The following is a 25120-nucleotide window of genomic DNA, read 5'->3' as shown; positions in this document are numbered from 1 at the left end:
CTGAGGATTTTACAAACTGCTCTTATACATTTGAAGGCTTAATGTATAAAGAAAAGTAATTTTTAAAATCAGTTATTATGTTAGCAAATCATGCAATCTAAATGGTACTCTTTCCTTTTTAAAATTCTTCCTCTCTATATAATGGCTATCTAGACTATACCATTATTTTTAGAGCTTTTTAGTGTTGGTTTTACAGATGGAATTCTTACAGTTATCTATGAAACTGTCAAGAAATATGGGCATACTCTATAAAAGCACCACAAATAAAGATAAACCAGCAATTCCCTTAATTATTTTTCCCACAAAGGATAATAAAAACCAAACCAATACCTCCAAAACATCAAAATACTTGTCTAAACTCTCATCTCTGTCATGTGAAACAAATGTAAAATAAGTAAAATCATCTTATGTCTTATTTGCTACTTAAGTTCCAAATCTGAGTTTTGCTTATCCAACTTACATAAGGAAGTAATATCCATGATACCCACAACTATTTCAGCTTTACCTTGAGTTTTAGCAAGATTAGATGGGGCATTCTTTGTCCTCTGCTGAGTTGTACCATGTCCATTGCCATTTCCTCTTTTCTTCAAAATTGCCTGTGGTATTGGATCATTATATCCTTTGCCACTGACTTTCTTTAGTACACTAAGAAAAATGGTTTGTACTTAGTATTACAATGAGATTCCAAAACATGAACTTTTAAGAGAATCACTCATGAAATATGTTTTTCCCAAGAAATAAAAGTACATCTTTTTTGAAAATAGAGAAACCATAAGTTTTTAAGTTTTAAAAGTGTAGGTAAAGTATGATAAAGTAATACATAATAAATGCCATAAGTATAAAGATATTCTTCTAATATTTTGCAGAAATCATTCTTGTATAAATATACTTCTTTCATAAATGACAATCATTTAAAATATCACAGTATAATATTTTACTTTTTTTAACAAAGAAAAGACACTTTAACAATATTTGGTTAGAAGTTAGTATATAATTAACTACAGAGAAAGTTAGCATATAGGTTAAACAATAAATGAAGACCTACCTGTTATTTATATTAGTGTCTTGTTCATGAATGCTTTTTTTGTTGGAAGTTCCACTGGTAACTCTTGAAACAGGCTGAGATTTTACTGCTATAAATTAAGAAAAAGTCAGTCATGGGATAGAATACACAAACATGTAACAATATGGTATAAATTTACTGGTTAGACACTATAAACAAAAGTGTTAAAGTAGAAAGGACTATGTTTTCTCAAATACATATAAATAAATAGTTTATGGCATTTTAAAATAAAAGACCCCCAAGCATTATTCTAAGAACTTTACTTGTTAAGAGCAATTAAAAATTAGAGTTTTGGGGTAAAGGTGTAGTTCAGTAATAGAGCATTTGCCTAGCATGTACAAGGCCCTGGGTTTGCTCCCCAACACAATTCACACAAAGTATTAAAAAAAAAAAATTAGAGTGCTAAAAACCCACCTACAATGGAAGTTTTGACACTGTCTACACTGTTTTTCACCATCTGTTCTGGAGAATCACAAAATGATAGCTTCTGACCAGAAGACATCTCTTCTACTGATCCATTTTCTTTTGGTTTGCCCAGACACCCAGCAGAAATTGATAATTCCACACTTGAATTTGGAGATTGGATGGAAGGTTCTGCAATGCTGAGGCATGGAGAATCTTTCCCTGTCACTTTTTTCAAACGTTTTGCTTTGGTTTGCCCATTTAAATTTCCAGTGAGTACCTTGGGTCTGGCGCCTGTGATTTGCCCTTCTTGATTTTTCACTCCTTTTCCATTTACTGAATTCTTATGTCCAGTTGCTGCTGCCGTTGCTATTGCTGACTTTTCCACAACTTTAGGTGGCAGGTTTTCCAGTTTTGCATTATCATTGTTTTCTATTTGGGGCTTTATTACAGTTTTGGACTTTCCAGAAATATTTTTCCCCCCAGTTTTCAATTCTTTTGCAATCTTAGATGATACTTTTGTACTATCCTTTTCCTTTACATCATTATGCTTCAAGGTTTTATTTATACTATTTCTATTAGTATTTGATGAATGTCCAGATGCTCCTAATCCATCGGATTTCATCTTTTGATTAGCAGAGAGAGCACTCCAACACTTGTTATTTTCCCTCCAAGATTTGTTTTTTATAATACTAGAATCAGAAACTTGTCTCCTTTGCTATAAAAAAAGAAGAAAAAATACTTTGTAATTTGACTGAAGTATTTGACATATAATACTCTGTTTCAGTAAGCTAGTTTTTCAGAGAAAACAAACAACAAAGTTTATGTTATGATTTAAAGTCATTTAAAACTTGGATTGAGTCTTTGATCATTTTGATCAAAACTTTTTTTTATCTCTAACCATATTATCTTTAATCAAACCTGAAACACAGCATTAAAGGTTTACATATTCATAAAAGCCATACTATTTTTAATTTTTTTAGGTCTGGTAGAGATTAATACCTAAAGGTTCAGCATGCCTTAAGTAAATATTAATATTCAACATTTTTTTAGGAATTCCTGGTTCCACACAAAACCTTTTTCCTACATCATTTCAATTAATCTTTACAATAATCCTATGAAATAGCTCCTGTAGATATTTTCAGTTTTTAGATAAGAAATAGAGGATGAAAGCAAGTATGTGACTTACCCAAGGTAATAAGCTTGTAAGGGACAGAATTAGGACTTGAGCTCATGACTTACTGCTTCAAGGTGGTAATCATCCAAATGGTATAATTTGAGAGACAATGTAAAGATTTTCACCCAAACCTCTCTCTTCAACCCTATCCCAAATGCCAGAAATTTTATCATTAAAGATTTAATTCTGTATAGTAAGAATAGTTTACTTCTTGGAGTCTTAATTTAACACAAACAAACAAACAAAAAACTCCTAGGAAATACAACTTATTACATCGGAAAACCTTGGTTTTTTTAAAGAACAAGAGGGTAGAACAGTAAGGCTACCTGGAGAAAGTGTAGGAAAAGGGATATGAAAAAGGAAAAAGGAGGAAAATAGAAAGATAATGAAGACAAACACAACCACTTTATCATTTTTTAAAACCTAACCTTAGGAAGGAAGAGAACAACAAAAATTTTAAAGTTGGTAAAAATTTTAGAATAAAAATATGATTATATTGTCATTTTTTTGGGTAAATTGTAAATGTTCATTTTTTTCCCTTTGTAAAGCTATATGAGACTGTGGAGGCAAAGCTTGTATTGTCTTCACTTCTGGTATCTAAAACCCTTGACACCATGCCCATAATATACTGAGGACTCAAGAAAATGCTGTTGTTAAAACTACGCATATATTGATTATAATTCAATAATATAATTATTTCTAAATCTGAAAAGCTTCTCTATTACATTTAAAATTGTCCAAGATAAAATGACACACACACACACACACACATATATATATATATATATATATATATATATATATATATATATATATATACGTGTGCATATAGACAATAAAAATATATAAATAACTTAGCTAAATTTGGTAAAAAGTGAGGTATGGTGATAAAGGAATCATGAGACTTACACTGGCTTTGCCTCCAATGGATCTGAGATATTTAAGAAGTTATTAGCAACGCTGGGCCTTAGATTTTGCATGTCTATAGAGAATAATCTTCCTCAGATCAGTGTTCAAGGAGTCTAATATTTATAAAGTTCAGATAGGCTTTTTCCTCAGTTTTTGCTTTTTTGATCAAATCTTAACCCAACAAATGACATTCCTCTATTTTTAATCCTAAAATTAGGTCAAGTTCTGCTTTTAGACCTTTTCTCTCCCTTCAAACCGACTATACTTAATTTGCTCTGTCCTTAAATCTTTGCACTTTGAAGTAGTATGTATTATATGGGGTAAATATACTCCTTTAGAAACTTAATATAGTATGATATGATGAAGATTCAATGTAAATGAATTTCTAGGCAGTCTCTTACTTATATTTGCCAAGTTTAAATGTTTCTTCTGAACACATGACCAATTGGGAATGATCACCATATTCTATTGACTAAATAAATAAATAAATAAAAGATAACCCTGTAATGTATTCTTATTATTATTTTTTTGGTTAATTCTTACTATAGAAAAATTTAAACATAATTAAAAGAAGACGAACTGCCATGTACTTAATATCCAGCTTTAACAATTACCAATACATGTCCAATTGTTTCATATATATTATCCCCATTTTATTTTGAAGCAACTACTAGAAATGAGATGTTTTATTTTTAAGAATTTTAGTACTAGCACTCTTTTAAACATTTCTCCCAGTCTTACCTGATTAACTTTTTCCCACCTTCTATTTTTTTTTTTTTTTTTTTTTGGTATTGGACATTGAACCCAGGGGTGCTTTACCACAAAGCCACATTCTAGCCCTTTTCATTTTTTATTTTGAGACAGCATCTAAGTTTCTTAGGGCCTCACTAAATTTCTGAGGCTGGCTCAACTTGTGATCCTCCTGCCTCAGTCTTCCTAGTTGCTGGGATTACAAGTGTGTGTCATTGCACTCAGCCTTTTCTCTACCTTCTAAATGTTTTATCTTTGTTTGAAAAACATGTGTATTCATTTCACATTTACTAAGTACTTACTACATACCAGACAACTGCCTCAAAATTATTTTTACTAATTTTCACAATAATCCTGCTGGTTTTATTATTCCATCTAACAGATAAGCAAACACAGATAATAATGTGAAGTCAAGATGTGAACTATTCTAATTTTATATGTAGCACTCATTTCAGTATACCACTGCTTTTCTGAGGGAAAATTATTACTCTATTTCCTTCCCATTGTTGTTAACAGAAAATAACTCTTAGACAATCTTAAGGTCAGGAAGATGAGGAAGAATGATGAAAATCTGTTCTATTTTGCTGTAGGGCAGAGGAGGAGGAAAAGCCTGCTCTATAATAGGGGGAAAGAAGGCAGGTAGACTACTTCCTGGAGGCCTTAAAACAAACAAGCAACAACAACAACAAAACCACAAGAATAACTGGGAATTTAAGTACATTAAAAAAAAATCCTAAGGTAACATCTCCTAGAATAACTATGTTATGAGAAATTATATAATATGCTTTAAAGTGACTCAGGGGAAGCCTAGTGGTGTCCTATAGTTTAACAAGTAGAAATTTAGTTGAAACAAAATTCAAGTTTCTTTTACTGTAGTGTTTCTCACCACTTTTAAGGTATAATTTTTATCTACAGTCTCTAAGAGGAGCTACAGTGTATACTGATTCTTAAACTTAGTGCAAACTACATGTTCTTAGGTGGAACATATGATGGAGTTACTATATTGTGAAACACACTCTAGAGAATAGTCCTAGTAAGTTTACTGAACAAAGCTCCAATATCCCAGTTTCTTATCTAAGATATTTGTTTAGATATTGATCCTGCCTTAAGCCATGAGAGCTCAGTTTGGCTTGGGCTGCAGTGTTTTCTATAAGGAAGAAAACAGGATTCCCTAAGCCACTCTGCAAGGGCACTATATTCTTTGCATTCCAAACTGGAACTCTCAATGTATATTTTCATATTATCATTGTAATGCACACAGTAGGCTAGTATAATTCTGCACTTAAAAAAAATCTTTTTAGTTACAATTGGACAGAATGCCTTTATTTTATTTATTTCTTTATTTTTATGTGGTGCTGAGGATTGAACCCAGCGCCTTGCACGTGCTAGACAAGCGCTGTTCCACCGAGTCACAATCCTAGTCCCTGTACTTTTAAATATATTATTGATTACATAAGCAGCTATAAATTATCTTGAAACCCTAACCAGTATTAACATATTTTGTGGGAATAAAAATATAATTTCAGTTATAATAAATACATCAAGTAACTTTTGTGTGTATATGGTAAAAAACATATAACACAAAATTACCATCTTAACATTTTTAAGCATCCAGTACAGTTACATTAATTATATGAACTTTGTTACACAACATATCTCTAGAACTTTCTTGTATTACAAAACTGAAAATCTATACCCACTAAACAACTCCCCTTTTCTATAACCCACTCTACTCTCTGTCTTTGGGAATCACCATTCTACTGTTTCTGAGAATTTGATTACACTGAGTACCTTACATAAGCACACTAAGTAATTTCTAAAGTAGAACACAACTGTGCTCTTGGTAACAATTGCTTTCTTCACATAAAAAATGTGAATTAAAATAGAGAAAACTGGAACAAGCAAGACCTTCTTTAATAAAAAAATAGGTTAATTAGAAAAAGTCATTGAGTTAGATCTAGAATTCTGAAAAACTCCTAATCTACTGGAATAGCTCCAATATATTACTTGCCAAAAAGGTTTTCAAGGAAATGAAAAAGGTGGCTACTTCTCATGCCAGCTGGACATCAAAAATTCACATCATTTAAAAATGTATTCAATGTACACTTGATTTTAAAAGACTCAAAATTATTTCTAATAGCTTTAATTAATGAGTAAAGAAATTTTTAAAAATTAGGCTAAAATACAAAATAATAAAATTTAAGGGGCTGGGACTGTAGCTCATTGGTAAAGTGCTTGCCTCGCATTTGTGAGGCACTGGGTTGGATCCTCAGAACCACATAAAAATAAATAAAGATACTGTGTGTTCATCTACAACTAAATAAATCTTTTTTAAAAAATTTCAATAATTTTTTATATTTTGTCATTGAACCTATAAAATTCAGAAGTTTACCTGAGAGCTACTGAATATAGGCTTTTTGCCAAGTCTTCGATCATCACCTTTGTCAAATGCAGCTGTAGAAAAAAACAGCAATTTATTTTTTATAGAAAGTATTACTTTTACCAAAGAAGCACAAGAAAAATAGAATTCTAGCACAAAACATTATATTTTGATGGAAGTAACAACAACAAAAACCTGAAACCAATCTAGTGCACCAAAATAATTCTCTATTGTATTTTAGAATTTTTTAAAAAGGATGTAATTTTCAATCTTTCTCTAGTTCCTAAGATATTTGTTTTAAAAATTAATAAATAATAAGTGCAATCTCACAAGGAATGTTCACATATTTACAAAAACCCAGAAATTTTTCATGTTGAAAATTTTTAGATAACTGGTTTCATTTATTTTCCAAATTTCAAAAAATTATACATTATGACAAATATGATATTTTATAAATAATTAAACATAAAAAATATTTATCCTAAAAATATAAAAATACTCTGTTGAAATTAACTAAAAGTATATCCTAGTTTTGCCTGCAAGTCATGAGGAAGGAGAAAACAGAACAAAAAAATAAGATTCTATTGAAAATAAAACAAGAAACAATTCTCAAACTCATATTATTTCTTTTAGAATTAAATAAATATTCATTTTATAAGTTAGGTTTATATGAGAAGTACTGGGGAATTCATGTTTATGTGCTTAAAATAAGAATTTGAATGACGTCAGGAAAATATATAGGAATAATGGTATGAAGTCTATCAACACAGTTCAGCTAATGTATTTCTTTCTTTTGAAGGTTATGGTGCTTTAAGACATATTTTGAATAAAAATATATAATTTCCAAAATTTGATTTTTATTAAAACAGCTAATAAAAATATATTAAATTATCTAACTATCATGCATCTTCCACAATCTCTATTTTACAGGATATGTGCTATAGGACAAAGCAAGATTCTAGAAGTGATATTGTAAAGACTGATTTACAGTAAGCAAATGACTCTGCACAACAATATATGGAAAAAAATTAATAGAAAATTTCTTCCAAAAGTCAGTAACTCAGCTAGAATACAAGAAATATTATAACAAAGACAACCCCAAAATATTTTTTAATCTGTGTTTCCCAATGCAGTAATTGTGCATAAATCAGGATTCATTATTATTCATATTTAAGGTTTATAAATATTATTACTGCACTGATGGAATGTAATAGAATGGAGAGTTCTTTTTGATAATTATCTGTATTACCAATGATATTTTCTTTAGATTTGTGTATTTACATATATTTTTAATTAGTGCTTAAAGAATTAAAGAACATTGTTTGAAGTTCAACTTAACTATGAAATCCTCTAAAACAGAGAAAAACAAAGTTTGCTACCAACTAGAAAAGAGTTGAAGGACATTTACTCAAGGAATGCTAATCTTATTTTGTTTCTTCACATTGTATAGATATTATAGTAAAGATAAACTATCATCTAAAAATCAGCATAGAAATAGTCACTACAAAAAAATTCCAGTTTCTAAAGATCTCTTGATTTTTGTTATTTAAAAAATGGAATTTCTTTGAAAAGTACTGTTTGAATAACATCTAGCTGCACTATCATGTCAGATTTACAACATAAGACAGCAGTTCATATTTTAACTGTATCACTAAAGGATTTATATACTCACACATTACCAAAAATATATTTCATCACATATAGCTTCCATCTTTTATAGGAAACAAATGTTTACTTCAGAAAACAGTCCCTTAGCTAAAACTGTTTTTAAAAGTATACTTGCAGAATATGCCAGGATTTTTTTCTAAGGCACTGGCTTTAACCCCAAAATAGTCATGAAGCCATTTTTAGTTCCACACCCTCAAATTTTTGGTTTTTTGAAACAATCACACATTCTGAGAAATGCACATCTTTTATTTAATGCTTATGTTTCAAATGGTACATATTAAGTATCAGAGACACTGTGTGGTTCCTGAGGGACACTCTGCAATAGCACACATAACATCACCGAACAAATCAATTGTGAAAAAAACCCATGCAATCTAGGCAAAACCACAAGAAAGGGTGTCTTCTGAAAAAGATGGAAAATCTTTATGGTAAAATATGTTTTCAAAGGGAGAAAGTATGTTTTGTAATCTGTTCTATATGGATTATATTCTTTTATACTTCTAACCTCTTCACAAGAATGCCTTTAAGCAAATTTGGCTGGAATACTGTTGCTAATATACAGTAGGATTAAAAATTTATATGTATATATAAAGGAAATGAGTTTCAATTTCTAACAGCAGCAAAAACAAAACATGATTTATTAAAACTGCCTAACATACTATCACTAGTTTTGGTTAGCACAGTATTATTGAACAGAAGCATACAAATGTTAACCTTTCTACTTATCAGAATGTTCACCTTCAAAATATCTGCTGTCACAAAGATCATAAAATGAGAATAAAAAATTTCAAGGCTAACATACCTGCTTGGATTTTCTGTTGATCATCTGTGCTCATCAGCTTCCAGCTTTCTGTGTGACGAACAGCATAGAAAGACTGAACCAGGAAGATCCACAGCTTATCACGCAGAGCCTGGATCTTGCACGTAAAACCCTGTGTTCAAGCAACAAATCAGCAGCTGGTGAGAGCCACATTGTCATAGCAACCAGTCATTATTCCTTTCCGAATCTACTTACTCCTAAGCTAGATCAATGATGTCATCACTTAGATTTTTAAGATCATAGGGTACATATTATTTATGAAGGGCTTACTCATTAACAGAATTTTAAATGAACATGAAGCTAAATCTTACCCTTTCAACCAAACATTATTTTAAAACACCAATGTCCATTATATGAATATATTCCACAGCCTTTTAAAATCAACTATGACATTACAAGGTCAAATACTCTATGCAATAATAATAAATATGATGAAATTTTCATCATTCTTATAGAATATATATATGCCAATAATTTACAACTAGCTTACTAATTACCACTGATTAACTGCATTTAAAATAATATTTAAATTTTGCCTTTTCCTGGTCAATCTAATTTTATGACTTTTTAAGAGAAAAAGGAATTAAAAATATATATCAACAAAAGGCAATAATTCTACAACATATGTTTTATATCCAAAAATTTAATATAATGACCAGAAGATATATTGGCGATATTTGACACACTGTAACTCTAAGTACCAACAACTAGGTTTAGAATAAATGAGCCAAAATGCCAAATTCTAGGGGATGGAGTTGTGGCTCAGTGGTAGAGCAGTTGCCTAGCATGTGTGAGGCCCTGCGTTCAATCCTCAGCACCACATAAAGATAAATAAATAAAATAAAGGTACTGTATCCATCTACAACTACAAAAAATATTTTAAAAAATGCCAAACTCTAAACTTTCATAAAAAGTCCATTTGAATATAAATGGAATTGAAAAACTTTTATATTATGAAAAATTCCAAACATATACAAAAGTAGAGACCATAATCAACCCCCAGATGTCTATTACCTAGCTGCAATGGCCCATGCAACATTTAAAATGCAAATGCAATTTAAAATCTTAAAATACTTCAAATAATACATCATTTTAATGAATGTTATTACATTCAGTACCATTTCCTTTGTATTTTCAGAGTTTAGTAATGTGTCCACAGCCATAAGAAGAGAGCAACTATTTTCAGTGGTATTATTTTCTTCAATTGCTTTTAAAATTTTGTCCAACAGATCAGCTGTGCTGCTCATTGCTTGTGACTACAAAACACAGAATTGATATTTAATAGAAATCATGTAAAATGTGTAAGAAATGTGAAAGTCTGTCATAACAGCAAAACAATCATAATTACTAGCTATATGAAATCTATCAGAAATCATGTTCTTTCTTTCCCTTTCTTTTGTTAAAATGTAAACACACACACACACACACACACACATACCACATACACACACACAGTTTTAAAGAGACAACACAGCCATAATAGCAGAACCTAGAAATAAGCAATAGAAGTTCTCTATTCAATTACTAATTTTAGAGAAAGTAGCTCCCCAATAAGTCAGGGAATTTTTGCAAGGACCATAATTGTATTACAGACCAAAACAGTATCTTTACAACTTGGTTTAAAAAATGTGACTATGCTGATTGAGGGTTACAGTTGGCCAGAGTTACAATGTGCTTTGCCAGGGCACTCAAACCTGTCCCTCCTGCCTTCTTTGTCTTGTGAGCCAAAAATCCTATCCATCACTGCTCTAAATCTGATGCAAACATGCCATCTGCTGTGAAATTTATTTAAATCATACTAATTTAATCAAAGGCAACCTGCATATAAAAACTCTTACATAATTAAAATTACAATACAAAGATGGAACAAAACTGAATACAGAATACAATTGTAGACATAGTACCTGCAAGAGGAGAATGAAATTTTCACTCTGAATGATCTTGGAGAAGTTTTCTACAATAAATGCAATACACTCTTCTTGGAGCTGAGATGCCATAGTTAGTGCTGCTTCTGTCCATTTTACTCTGGGTAAACTGATGATTAGCCTGTCACTTTCCATCAGAAGAAAAGCAGCATTCTTATCATTCTTAGAATTTAAAAAATATTGCAAAAAAAAGTTAGGTGGTATTACTGCTCATAAAATAGCTTTCTAAACACATAAAATACTTTAGTTTTCTTGTGATGTTTCCTTCAAGAAACAAAATTACAGGTAGCTAGAAACTTTGTCATTAGTTTTACTTATAATATTCATTCATTCATTCAGAATTATCCAAAAGGGAAAACTTTGAATTGGGAAAAAAACCACCTTTATAAGGTAGCTGAAATAAACCTGAGAGCACAACTATAATATAACTACAAAGAAAAAATCCACTTCCTTAAGATTATCACCACCAAATTAATCATTCATAATTCCTATATATATCATTCATAACTTCAGGGACTGACATGTCCTGAATTTTTTTCTGACTATAAAATATGTTTTTTAATTTAAATATTTTTTTATAGTTGTAGACAGACAGCATGCCTTTACTTGTTTATTTTTATGTGGTGCTAAGATTAAATCCAGTGCCTCACGCATGCTAGGCAAGCACTATACCACTGAGCTACAGTCTCAGCCCAAACTCTTCTCTCATAGGTATGATTCTTCTTTTTATATTTTATTCATTTAATAATGATTCATTTTTGTATCAGAGGAAAAAAATGTTCACAAATATTTATTTCTATGGAAAATGAAATTACAACTCATAAACACTATTGCTCTCTAAGGAAAAGGAAAAAAACAACAAATTATTGTTTCTGTTTTTGGTAGTGGGTGCTTAACCACTAAGCCAGATTACAGGTGTGCACCACTGTGTCTGCCAAATTATAGTATCTTAATCATGGTTGATGCTTAGTAAATAATTATTGAATAAATAGACATCTGGTAGATTACAGTAGCTTAACACACACACACACACACACACACACATACACAGTAACAAATTCTTTGCAGTTTCATTCACTGGGAGGTAGGATCTATTTCTTCATGTCTTGAATGTGGACTGGCCTTTTCACTTCCTTTAAGCAACAGTGGTGGTACTTAAGTTCCAGAGACCGACAGCTTCTATCTTTACCCTTTTGGAATTCTGGGACCTCTAGGCCATGAAGAAGCTTGGTAAGAAAGACCATGTGGAGTGAGAGGCCAAGCCTCCTGCTTAGACACTGGTTGAATGCAGTTACAGGGGGACTGGGGTTGTAGCTCAGGGGACTGGGGTTGTAGCTCAGTGGTACAGTGCTCACCTAGCATGTGTGAGGCACTGGGTTCAAATCTCAGCACCACACATAAAGAAAGAAAGAAAGAAAGAGGGGCTGGGGTTGTGGCTCTCAGATGTAAGGTACTGGGTTCAATCCTCGGCACCACATAAAAATGAATAAACAAAATAAAGACAGACAGAAAGAAAGATCCATTGACAACTAAAAAAAAATTTTAAAAATTGAAAAATAGGGGCTGGGGTTATAGCTCAGTGGTAGACCGCTTTCCTAGAATGCATAAGGCACTGGGTTCGATCCCCGACACCACATACAAATAAACAAATAAAATAAAGGTAAAAATAAATAAATAAATAAAAATTGAAAAATAAAGAGTGAGCTCAGGCAAGGTCAGAAGAAGAATAAGTCAACCCACTGACTAGTGAGAAATAATAAATTGTAGTTTTAAGCTGTGGAGTGGGTTTGTTGCACAGCAATGGGCAGCTAATACACCTGGAAATAAGAAAATGAAATCTTAACATGAACTATATGATAGAGCTCTGCACACCCTCTGTATTGTTTAGATCTCAACTAAAGAGCTAAATCTATACCCTACACCTATACCAGATGCATGCTAAGAACCTGTCCCTTTTCTTTAAAGAACTTAATTCATTTGTAGTTATTCAAAGATGAGCATAAATGCTATATTAATGTCTGTCTCATTCACGATGCTGTATGTTCAATGTGTTTGAGACCATGTCTGCTTTTGCTCACTACTGTATCCTCAGGGCCTAGTGCAAAATTGGGTCATAAAAGACACTCAAATATTCATTGATTTCTTAACATCATCAGATAACCGAGAAATATCTATAAGTGAATTTCTAAGATAATTTATATTTAATTCTTGGACTTAAAACTCTAAAATTTTACCCATTTTTCAAGAATTCATTAAAATGCATTATATATACTTCCACAGCTTTATTAAAGTAAAAAAATCCTATTTTGCTATAATTCAAGTTTTTTTTTTCTTTTTAGTACCATTATCTTTCCTCCTCTGGTGACTTCCGGAGTTACCATGCAGTTAAGAAGAGTTTTAGGCAATAAGCAGAATTTGCTCTGTTGTAGGCATTCCTCTGGTAGTAGAACCAAATTTGGGGTATGCAAATAAATTTGGCAGGTATCTACAAAATGCTTACTATATACATAGTGTTATGTGCTCTGACAGTAATACATTTTAAAAGTACAGTATGTTTTATAATTTAGCTTGGAATCTATTAGAAAACTAAAATATGGACACAGTTATATACATAGATAATATATGATCTTTTTCTATACTGATCTGAGTATGTGATGAACATTAAATGTAAGAGTACCCTGAGGTTCAAAGGAGAAAAAAGTAATCCTTCTAGACCAAATATAAAATTTTAGTTCAATAGTTAACAATCATATGGTTCAATATTTGAAAATGTATAAAGATCATTACTAGGAAAAGTCTTCTGCTCCTTCCTAAACCCAAACCACCCATTTCCAAACCAATATAATTTTTTCTTTATCTTTCCAAGTGGTTTTATGCATATACAATGTGTATAATTTTCTCCTTATTTTATTCAAGTGGAGGTATTATTGTGTAATCTGTATGTTGCCTTTTACATTTAGTATACATCTTTAATTTTTTCTTATTGATGTATACAGCCCTTTATGGTTTTAATAACTATGTAATAGCCTATAATATAAAGATATCATAAGTAATTTAACTAGTCATCTACTTATAGACATTACATTATTTACTATGCCTTTCTAAATTTGTAATTTAAAAAACATATTTGGGGCTGGGACTGTAGCTCAGTGGCAGAGTACTTGCCTAGTGTGCTTGAGGCACTGGGTTCAATCCTTACATTACATTACATTATTTTACTATGCATTATTTACTATGCTTTTACTATGTTATTATGTTATAATGAATTACCTTGTATGTGACATTATTTTATATCTCTAGGCTATATTCCTAGAAGTAGAATAGCTGGGTCAATACTACTAATCTTAGCCTGGATTCCACTTAAAAACTGAGACTGAGAAAAAGGCTTGTATATAGATAGCTTGTTTGGGGAAGTGATTGATCTCAAGGGGGATATGATGCACTGGGAGAGAGAAAAGGATGAACAGAAAGCCAATCCAAGGTTGCATTTTCTAGTTCCTTGCTACTCGAAATGTGTTTCCCCAGTATCAGCATCAACCAGAGCTTGTTAGAAAAGAAGAGTCTCTGGTTCCTCCCTTGATTTACTGAATTAAAATCTACATTAAATGAAATTCCTCAGTGTTTTGTGTATACATTAAAGTTTGAAAGGCATCGATAGAGCATTCAACATTGTAGGTGCCTGGGGCTCAATCTTGTTAAGCTCCATGAAGGATGTATTTTGAATTAACCACTCAAGAGACAGAAAAGGGAAACATTTAAGTACTGGCTCCCATCTCCAGTGATCAAGGCTTGCCACCTGGGGTGTCAACTTTTTTTGTTGCCAGGATCATACAGGTTCAGAATTGCTGAACTGGGGATATAATTCATCCGTAGATTATGTACCTAGTATGCAGCAAGTCCTGGGTTCAATCCCCACGTCTCCAAAACATAAAATAAATTATTTAATTGCTCAAGTGCAGGTATCCCATGTTGAGAAGTGAAGAGTCCAGAAAGAAAGAAAAAAGTATATGAGGGATTACACCTTGTGCAGCTAGATGTTGCAGCAGTGGCTAGAATATAAACATTGGGCCAAGAGAATATGTAGGACAGCAGGGGTATCCGAAACACTGCCAATATACACTCAACACTATATTTTGAATACACCTAACATTATATTGAATAAACATTATGTGTACTGTCTTACAAAATTGTAGCATCTTCCCTAGCAACCTATTTAGCAGTTCATGATCAGCATGAGAAAACAGAAGAAAGAAAAAAGAGGCAGGGAGAAAAAGAGATAGAAAATACCAGTATATCCTACATAACAAGCCTAAGAGTTCTTTTGTAAAACTGTGTTTCAGTTCTACTTGTGACTTATAATGGAAATATGAGTTACAATGGATAAAAAACTTCATAGTTTGGATTATTCAAAAAAGAGTCACAGTCAAAGGCTAGGGTTGTAGCTCTGTGGTAGAGCGCTTGCTTGCCTAGCATGTGTGAGGCACGGGGTTGCATCCTCAGCACCACATATAAATAAATAAAAATAAAGGTCCATCAACAACTAAAAAAAATTTTTAAAAAGGGTCACAGTCAAAAAAGTTTGAAAAATACAGTGAAAGATATGTTAATTTATGTCTGTCATGAATAAATTAGAATATTCTCTATATTCTTACTGACACAGTACAAATTTCCCTGTTTTTATTATTCTGAAAGGTACAAAAATGACTTGACACTGAATAGATAGTTTTAATGTCTATTTCTCTTTAAAAAATGAAGTTGAAGATCTGATGTTCAAATTAAGAGATCTTTGTATTTCCTTTCTGCCTATATTCTATAAATGAGTTTTGTATATAATTGAAATTAGACTGTTTTACATGTAAGTTATTTTATGTAGGCCCCATGGTAATCATACATAAAATAATACAGAAATTACACAAAGAAAGAAAGAAATCAAAGTATAAAAATATCAAAAATATGAAGGAAGATAGCAAGAGAAGTGGAACAAAACAAATATAATACAATGGGGGAAACCAATTAACAAAATGGTGATAGTATATCTTTTCCTTAAGATAATACTTTAAAATGTAATTGCAAATGGATTAAACTCCCCAATCAAGCTAAATGTAAAAAAAAAAAAAAAAAAAAAAAAAAAAAAAAAAGCCACATCTATGGGATGGGATTGTAGCTCAGTGGCAGAGCACTTGCCTAGCACATGTGAGGCACTGGGTTCAATCCTCAGCATCACATAAAAATAAACAAATAAAATAAAGGTATATTGTGTTCATCTACAACTAAAAAAAACTTTTGAAAAGAAGCCACATCTATATTCTGTGTGCAAGAGACTCACTTAAAATTTAAGGACATGAATACTCTGAAAGTGAAGGGATAGAAAAAGATATTCTATAGCAATGATAGCAAAGAGAGGAAAAGTGGAGCTATAATTTTATCAGGCAGAAAAGACTAAGTCAAAAACAGCACAGGAGAAATAGAAAGACAGTATAGAATGAGAAAAAGGGTCTATCAGGAAGATATTATATATAATATCTTGAATCAAAACACATAAGCAAAATTAGTAGATCTGAAGACAGAGCTAGCAACACAGAGACAAAATGAGACTTCAATATTCTGTATTCAACAGTAAATAGAATTAGAAAATCAACAAAGAAATAGCAGATTTGAACAACATAGACAAATGAACCTAACACATATAGAATTTTCCAAATAAGAGCAGTAGAATACCCATTCTTTTCAAGCATATACAAAGCACTCTCAAAAATATGTCACCTGCTAGCTCTCCAAAAGAAGTCTTAACAAAGCTAAAACTATTGAAACCATACAGAGAATCTTTTCTGAACATAATGTAATGAAAGCAGAAATTAAGAGCAGAAAAAAAGCTGGAAAATATACAAATATGTAGGAATCATACTGAACACTTTCAAATAACCAATGGGGCAAAGAAGCCAAGCTGGGTGCAGAGGCATGTGCCTATAATCCCAGTGAATCAGGAGGCTGAAGAAATAGGATTGCAAGTTCAAAGCCAGCCTCAACAATTTAGCAAGAGGCCCTCAGCAATTTAATGAGATCCTGTCTCAAAATAAAAAATAAAAAGGGCCAGGATAAGCACCCCTGGTTTCAATCCTAGTATAAAAAGAAAAAGTAGTAGTAGTAAAGGGAAATATAAGCAGGAAATTTCTGTTGATAAATGCCTATATTACAAAAGAAGATGAATTTCAAATAAACAACTTTATACCTCAAGGAACTAATAAAAAGAAGAAATTAAGACCAAAGTTAGTAGGAGAAAGGAAATAAAGATTAGAGAGGAAACAAACAAAATTTTAAAAAAATTAGGAAAAAATAAAAGTTGTTTTTTTGAAAAGATAAATTAACATACCTTTAGCTAGCCTAAGAAAATACAGAGAAGATGGAAATAAATATAATCAGAAGAGCTGGGTGCAGTGGTGTATATCTGTAATCCCAGTGGCTTGGGAGGCTGAGACAGGAGGATCCTGAGTTCAAAGCCAGCCTCAGTGCAAAAGCAAGGTGCTAAGCAACTCAGTGACACCCTGTCTCTAAATAAAATACAAAATAGGGCTAGGGATGTGGCTCAGTGGTCAAGTCCTCCTGAATTCAATCCCTGGTAACAAAAAACAAACAAAAAACATCCAAAAGGCAGTTTTATAAATAGAAAAAATATTGTCAAATTCATATGTAACCACAATGGATACTGAATAGCCAAATTGATCTTAAAAAAGAACAAAGCTGGAAGAACCACAATTTCTGATTTCAAAATATATTACAAAGCTATAACCATTAAAACAGTGTGGTACTTACATAAAGATACACATATAAAAAACGGTACAGTCCAGAAACATCCACACACAGAGTCAATTAACTTTTGACAAGGTGCTTTCTCTCATGGTGACAAAATAAATCTTTTAAGAAGGAAAAGGTTCATTTTGTCCCATTGTTTCAGGGGTTAAAGGCTAAGTCTTTAAGAAGAAAAAGGTTTATTTTAATTTACTGTCTCAGTAGTTGCTTGGCCCTGCTTTGTTGTGGCCTGCAGTGCCACTGTACATCATGGCAGGAACATATGATAGAGGAAGCCTATGGTAGATGAGATGCAAAAGAAAAAAAAAAAAAAAAAAGAAACAGGAAAGCAGGGTCTCCATATCTCCTTTATGGGCACACTGCTGATGACCTAACTTTCTTCTACTGGGCCCTTCCTCCTAGATGTTCCACCACATCCCAACAGTACCATGGGCTGGAAACCAAGCCTTCCATACAAGGGCTTTTGGGGGACGGACATTCAAGATCCAAACTATAGCACAAGGGTACCAAGAATAACCAATAGGAAAAGGAAAGTCTCTTCAATAAATAGTGCTAGAAAACTGGATAAGCATAAACAAAAGAATGAAATTGGACCCTCATCTTGCACCAAACACAAAAATCAACTCAAAATGGATTAAAAACTTAAACCTATAACCTGAAGCTATAAAATTCGTAGAAGAAAACAAGGGGAAAGCCTCATGACTTTGCATGATTCCATGGATATGATACCAAAGGACAGTCAACAAAAGCAAAAACAGACAAGAGAGAATATGGCAAACTTCTTATGGCAAAAGAAACAACTGACAAAGACAAAGACAATCTATATAATGTGGGAAAATATATAAACCATACATTTAATAAAGGGTTAATTCCAAAATATTTAAGGAACTCTTGTAACTTAACAGTAAAAACAAACAAACAAACAAAACACCTAATAACCCAATTAATTAACAAGTTGAAGGCTTGAATAGACATTTCTCAAAAGAAGATATACAATGACAACAGGCATAGGGGAAGATACTCAATGTCACTAATCATCAGCAAAATGTGTATTAAAACTACAATGGGACATCACAACACACCTGTTAAGATAGTTATTAAATAATAAGAAAAAGAGTTGGTAAGGATGTGGGAGATGCAAAACATGTAGCCATTATGAAAAACAGCATGGAGATTCTTCAAAAAATCAAAAGTAGAACTATTATAGGACCCCATAATCCTACTGTGTTATTTATTCATAAGAATTGAAATCAAGATCTTGAAAAAATACCTGCATTCCCATGTTCACTGCAGCGGTATTTACAATAACCAACATATGGAAGCAACCTAAATATCCAACAACAATAAAGAGATAAAGAAAATGTGGCATATACATCTAGTGGTATATTATTCAGTCTTAAAAAGAAGAAACCTGGGGCTGGGGATGTGGCTCAAGCGGTGGCGCGCTTGCCTGGCATGCGTGCGGCCCGGGTTCGATCCTCAGCACCACATACAAACAAAGATGTTGTGTCCGCCGAAAATTAAAAAAAAAATTAAAAAAGTTCTCTCTCTCTCTGAAAAAAAAAAAAGAAGAAGAAACCTGCAATATGCAACAACACGGACAAACTTTGAGGACATTACGCTGAGTGAAATAAGTTAATCACAGAAAGACAAATACTGTTAATTCCATTTATAGAAGATATCTAATAGAGTCAAACTCATAGGATTAGTGAATACAATGGTGGTTGCCAGAGGCTAGAAGGAAATGGGAGTTGCTATCAATGGGGCCACAAAGTTACAGTACTGTAAAGTGAGTAAGTTCTAGAGATCTGCTGTACAGCATTGTGTTTGTAGTTAACAATACTGTATTGAACACTTTAAAATTGATTAAAGGATGTAGGGGTATAGCCCAGTGGGAGAGTACATACTTAGCATGTGCAAGATCCTGGGTTCAATCCCTAGTGCCAAGGGGAAAAATATGTTAAGAGGGTAGACCTCATGTTAAGTATTCTTTCCAAAATAAAATAAACAAGGTTCAGGACAAATGGTAAGCAAATAAATATAAAATAATATTAATGAGGTAGAAGACACAGCTATAATTTGTATGTAAGATAAACAAATTATTTTCTTTAGATAAAAGTCATATTAATAAACATTGGTCATAAGCAATGCTTTGGAACATATGCAAATACACAAAAAAGAAATATCTGAAAATGCAATTCATTTTTAGTTGATATTGAATGCATAAAAATGTAACAATTTGGAATTCTTATTTTAAAAATAAAATTATAAATATGATACATACACATTAGAAGATTTTCCAAAAGGCCAAGTTGGGGTTGAGGTTTAAAAAAAAGAAAAAGAAGACAAGGAGACTGCCTATTCTTTGTTTCCATTTTTCTGGATAATATTTCAAATTTCAATTTGAAAAGTACTCTATTTTATATCAATAAAGCTAAATACATTTCATTTCTATAACAAAATATAATTAATAAATTGAATTTCTAAAAATTTGTCCAATCCACAAAAACAAGACAAAATTTTGTAATAATCACCATGCCGTCTAAAAGTCTATTAATCAAATTGGGTGTTTGGCCATTCTGATGTTAATCTTTTCATCTATCTTGAAAGTAAAAGTCAAGAATTCACAAAGCTTATAAGGATCTAATTAGACCTATAACATCAAAGTAAAATAGCATTGCAGAGGGAGAAGCACTATTTGAAGGGCTTATTCTAAAATTAAACTCATATACCACTTGTAAGAAAATAAATCAAACTTATTAACAAGGATATTCAGCTAAAATCTCTCCTAGTCTAGTCTCAGACTGTCCCCAGTCTCATCTCTCATTTCAGATACAGCACATTCACACTGCCTAGTCTCCATGCCCCTGGTCACATTTTTATTCTGTCAGGAATGCCCTACCCTATTTATTTTGAAATTACAGTCAGACTGATTATTTTTTTATCCCTTTGTTTCAAAAAATTATATAATGGCATTGATTTGTGGTAAACTTGAAAGCTTTTCTCTGATAGATTATTCATGAAAAAAAAATTAAGAAAAAAATTAGTCTGAGAAAGGTGATGCCTTTTGACTCTGACTATAGAAAATGAAATCATATCGTGTAAGTGGAATTAATAAAATTTAAGAGCTTGAGGGTAACTGATTATTTAATCTGTATATACCTGAATTATAAATTATACCTATTCATTTATTTGACAATATGTACTAAGTGCCTAATATGTTAGGCGCTGTTCTATAGCTGGAGCTTTAGTGGTAAATAAAACTGATATGGAACTTAATGCTAATACTCATCATTGTCTAACTTGTATTTCATAGCTTACGTGTCCATTCTTCCATCAATTTGTTAGTTTCTTGATGTCAAGCCCTCTCCCCACCAAAAAACAAAACAAAACAAAACAAAAACCCAAAAACATTGCCCACGTTGAGCACTTATATATTTAGAATGGTGGCAATTGGTTTTAATCCTGAACTTTGTCATTTACTGATACTGTAAACTTCAACAAAGCACTGACCTCCCAGTTTCTTTTCTTAATGTGTGAAATGGAGATAGTAGTACTTATCTTACACTAAATATCACAGAAATAAGAAGTATTTTTGAACTGTTTAAATGTTTAAAAAATCTGCCAAATATGAGTGCTACTACATTTAGTAAATAATACTTCTATTTCTGTTGCACTGAAGTATAGCTGGGACAACTGTTTTCCTTCATGAACAGGCTGTTCAATGACTAAGGAAACTAAGGCAAACTTGTAAGCAAAAAAACTACAAAGTCCTTCATTAGCATAAACATAGATTTAGATTTTGTAGTGGAATCCTGTGAGCTAATAGTCTACAATTTTGTTTTCCTAGTTAGATTTAGATGTACCTTTTATGTAACCCAGTATGATGATGTTATTCAGAGTTCAATCAGAGAAATAGGACCATTAGGAAGTGTGTATTTGTCTATGTACAAATTTGTTACAGGGATTTGACATTATACAATTGTGGGAGATGATTAAAGAGCCTTTGAATCTGATGGTGTAGTTTGAAGTTCACAGGACAGGAGTTGAGAAGGCCAGATGGATGTAAAGTAAGGAAGAGGAAGGACAAACCAACACCAAAAGCACCAACTGGAATCCACAAGGGTGGACTTGTGTTAGTCATATTGCCTCCAACCTGGGTGAAATGGGCATCCTATAGGAGACACTGATGCCTTTCACTATGGAGCTAATTACATACAAGGCTCAGGGTAAGAAAAGCTGAAAGAGTGTAGAGAGTAAAGTGGAACAGTTAGTAGGCCATGCCAACTAGATGAGTCAGTAAAGAAACAACATGAGAGATGAGACTGGGGACAGTCTGAGACTAGACTAGGAGAGATTTTAGCTGAATATCCTTGTTAATAAGTTTGATTTATTTTCTTACAACTGACCTAACCACTTCTACCCTAAAAATCTCATGCCAAATTTTCTTTTGTGGCCATTCTAACTTGAAGTATACAAAAAAGGAAATTCTGGAAAGTAAGGTCTACCCTAGCCAGGCTAACATGTTACAAAGCTCATATAGTCAACTCCTTGTCAATTTGGCACACATACATATCTCTATAAACAAATCTTAGTTCCCAAATGAAGACAATAATAGTCAAGTTTCTGCCTAAAATTACACAGCTAACCCCAATACAACAAACGTATTAATGCTTTTTTAAAAAATAAGATACAAAATTCTTTTTTCCCCTTCAGTGATAATTGTTCTTCAAACTGATTTATCAGTTCTCCCTCATATCTTTTAACTTGAGTATGAAGATATAAAGTTGTTAACTATCTTAGATCAATGTCTTATATTAGATAGTAGGGGAATGACACAGTGGGAAAAACCCCAAAATATTTAGGGGTTAATATGTAGACATATGTAGTTATGATATAAACAAAATATTATATGTTTATATCATAACTCTGTTATACTCATTTCTATAACTGTTACATGGTCATAGCTGTTTTTTACAACTATTCTACTGTCCATTCCATATTTCCTTTGCCCTCACCAAGTTCCTCTGCTGTTTATAGTTCTTTATTTGATAGTGGCCTAAACTTTCATTCCTAAACAATCTGGGTCATTATCAGCACTAAATTAGGTTACCGAAACTTTCTACTGATGTTACTCATAGAATCTGAGAGTACTGCATCCCACATTTGTTTTTCCTTACAAATACTGTACAGTAGCAACCCAATTTCTCTTTAATAGAATCTATCAGCAATTTCCATTCTTTGCATGTGGATTTACAAACTGATCAGATGAAGATAATCTCAAATTTCTATATTTTTTGAGTCATTACTATGTTCCCAGATGGAAGCATTCTCTTTGGAACTAAGACCTCTAGATCAGCAGAGCCCAAAGCTGCCAGGAAAGGAAGCAAAAATAATAGCTTAGGAATCACCAGGGGTAATTTTGTATAGAATGACTCCCATTTCTATATCTTAATTTCTGGACTTATAAATCCTGTATATGGGACAAAATAACACCTTCAATTAAAAACTGATTAAGAGTACATACTGTATCCTGGGGTTCATTGCCCCAGTCCACCAAGGAATTGCAACTTAGCTGGCAATATTGGTGTCTTCAATAGACCATTACTTCATTCTATCAAGTCAGCTACTTCAGCCTGATGGGGAAACTCATGAGTCCAATGAATTCCATGACTTTGGGCCCATTGTTGTATTTCATTTTCTATAAAGTGATGTGTCATTGTCATTGTGATTGTCATCATGTCATAAGTGATTAGTCATTGGGATGTTTTGTGGAATATCAAGGTTATGGGTAATGTATTCTGTAAATTCATGAATAGTAGTTTTAGCAGAAACATTGTGAGCTAGGGAAGAAAATTTATATCCAGAGATATAAATTAATAAGAACAAAGTACTGCCTTTTCCATGATGGAAGTAGGCCAATATAATAAACTTATCAGCAAGTAGATGGCTGAACCCTTGAGGAATAGTACCATTGAGAAGTTTCAGTATTATATCCAGATCTTCCTTAGTGAGTACAGACTGCTTGATCCATATTGCTAAGCCAATGCACAACCTCCATCTCTGGGAGCCCTCTGTTCATGAACTAATATAATCATCTTAGAGGTTCTGCCTCTCTGACTAAACCTGACTAGTGAATAATTGAGTAATGAAAGTGGTTTCAGAGGATTAGAAACTTAAGGCTAGACATAGTGAAATGGTTCTACATTATCTAGAATTGGTTTTCTCACTTGCTTTTTATAACATTCTCCATTTATACTTAAATAATCGAAAGTACATACTGGAATAAACTTTGTTGATGGCACAAAGAAGAGTAGTCAGCTTATACTCACTAAGGACTGAATCAACATATTAAGGCATTTTTTCTGAATCTCAGGAGGTACATTTGCAAAGCTTCTCTCAGACCAAAACCTGGCAAAATGCTTTACGATCCACCTGTTAGAATCAAAGAATACCAAGTTAGAGAAATGAAAACATTTTTACTTATAGTAGTAATATTTTTGTTTTCTATTATATAAATTGTACATATGTATTTTGACCAATTCATATTAATTTTATAAGTTCTAAAAGGGATTTTACTACTTTTTCTATAAAAAATTTAAGCCATGTTGGGTTATGTGCACAGATTTTAACATAACCATGGTTCATTAAGCTAATAAATTGATCCCAAGCATCTTGAGTAATATCTAAATCAATACTTTTACTCAATTGGTGCAACAAGGACTAAATTACTTTTTTTTATTGGTTGTTCAAAACATTACATAGCTCATGACATATCATCTTTCATACATTTGATTCAAGTGGGTTATGAACTCCCATTTTTACCCCAAATACAAGTTGCAGAATCACATCGGTTACACATCCACATTTTTACATAATGCCATATTAGTGACTGTTGTATTCTGCTACCTTTCCTATCCCCTACTATCCCCTCTCCCCTTCCCTCCCATCTTCCCTCTCTACCCCATCTGCTGTTATTCAATTCTGTCCCTTGTTTTTTTTCCCCTTTCCCTTCACCATCTCTTATATGTAATTTTGTATAACAATGAGGGTCTCCTTCCATTTCCATACAGTTTCCCTTCTCTCTCCCTTTCCCTCCCACCACTCGTCTCTGTTTAATGTTAGTCTTTTCCTCATGCTCTTCCTCCCTGCTCTGTTCTTAGTTGCTCTCCTTATATCAAAGAAGACATTTGGCATTTGTTTTTTAAGGATTGGCTAG

At 32.4% G+C, this 25120-nt stretch overlaps 1 protein-coding gene across 1 annotated transcript in view; it reads right to left on the bottom strand.

The window, feature by feature from the left end:
- Window positions 1–25120, bottom strand: part of Btbd8 (BTB domain containing 8) — an 83426-nt gene that overhangs the window by 5707 nt on the left and 52599 nt on the right. Inside the window, exons 9-16 of the mRNA XM_027935262.3 lie at window positions 24234–24336; window positions 11074–11256; window positions 10288–10425; window positions 9152–9281; window positions 6694–6755; window positions 1478–2183; window positions 1046–1133; window positions 506–645 (exon numbers count right to left, since the gene is read on the bottom strand). Of these exons, the coding sequence (XP_027791063.3) occupies window positions 506–645; window positions 1046–1133; window positions 1478–2183; window positions 6694–6755; window positions 9152–9281; window positions 10288–10425; window positions 11074–11256; window positions 24234–24336 (1550 nt within the window). The remainder of the gene's footprint in view (window positions 1–505; window positions 646–1045; window positions 1134–1477; window positions 2184–6693; window positions 6756–9151; window positions 9282–10287; window positions 10426–11073; window positions 11257–24233; window positions 24337–25120) is intronic.

The sequence above is a fragment of the Marmota flaviventris genome, chromosome 10 (assembly GCF_047511675.1).
Source record: "Marmota flaviventris isolate mMarFla1 chromosome 10, mMarFla1.hap1, whole genome shotgun sequence".
Classification (NCBI taxonomy): domain Eukaryota; kingdom Metazoa; phylum Chordata; class Mammalia; order Rodentia; family Sciuridae; genus Marmota; species Marmota flaviventris.
The sequence above is the reverse complement of the archived record's forward strand: the minus strand, read 5'-3'. Positions and strand labels throughout refer to the sequence as shown.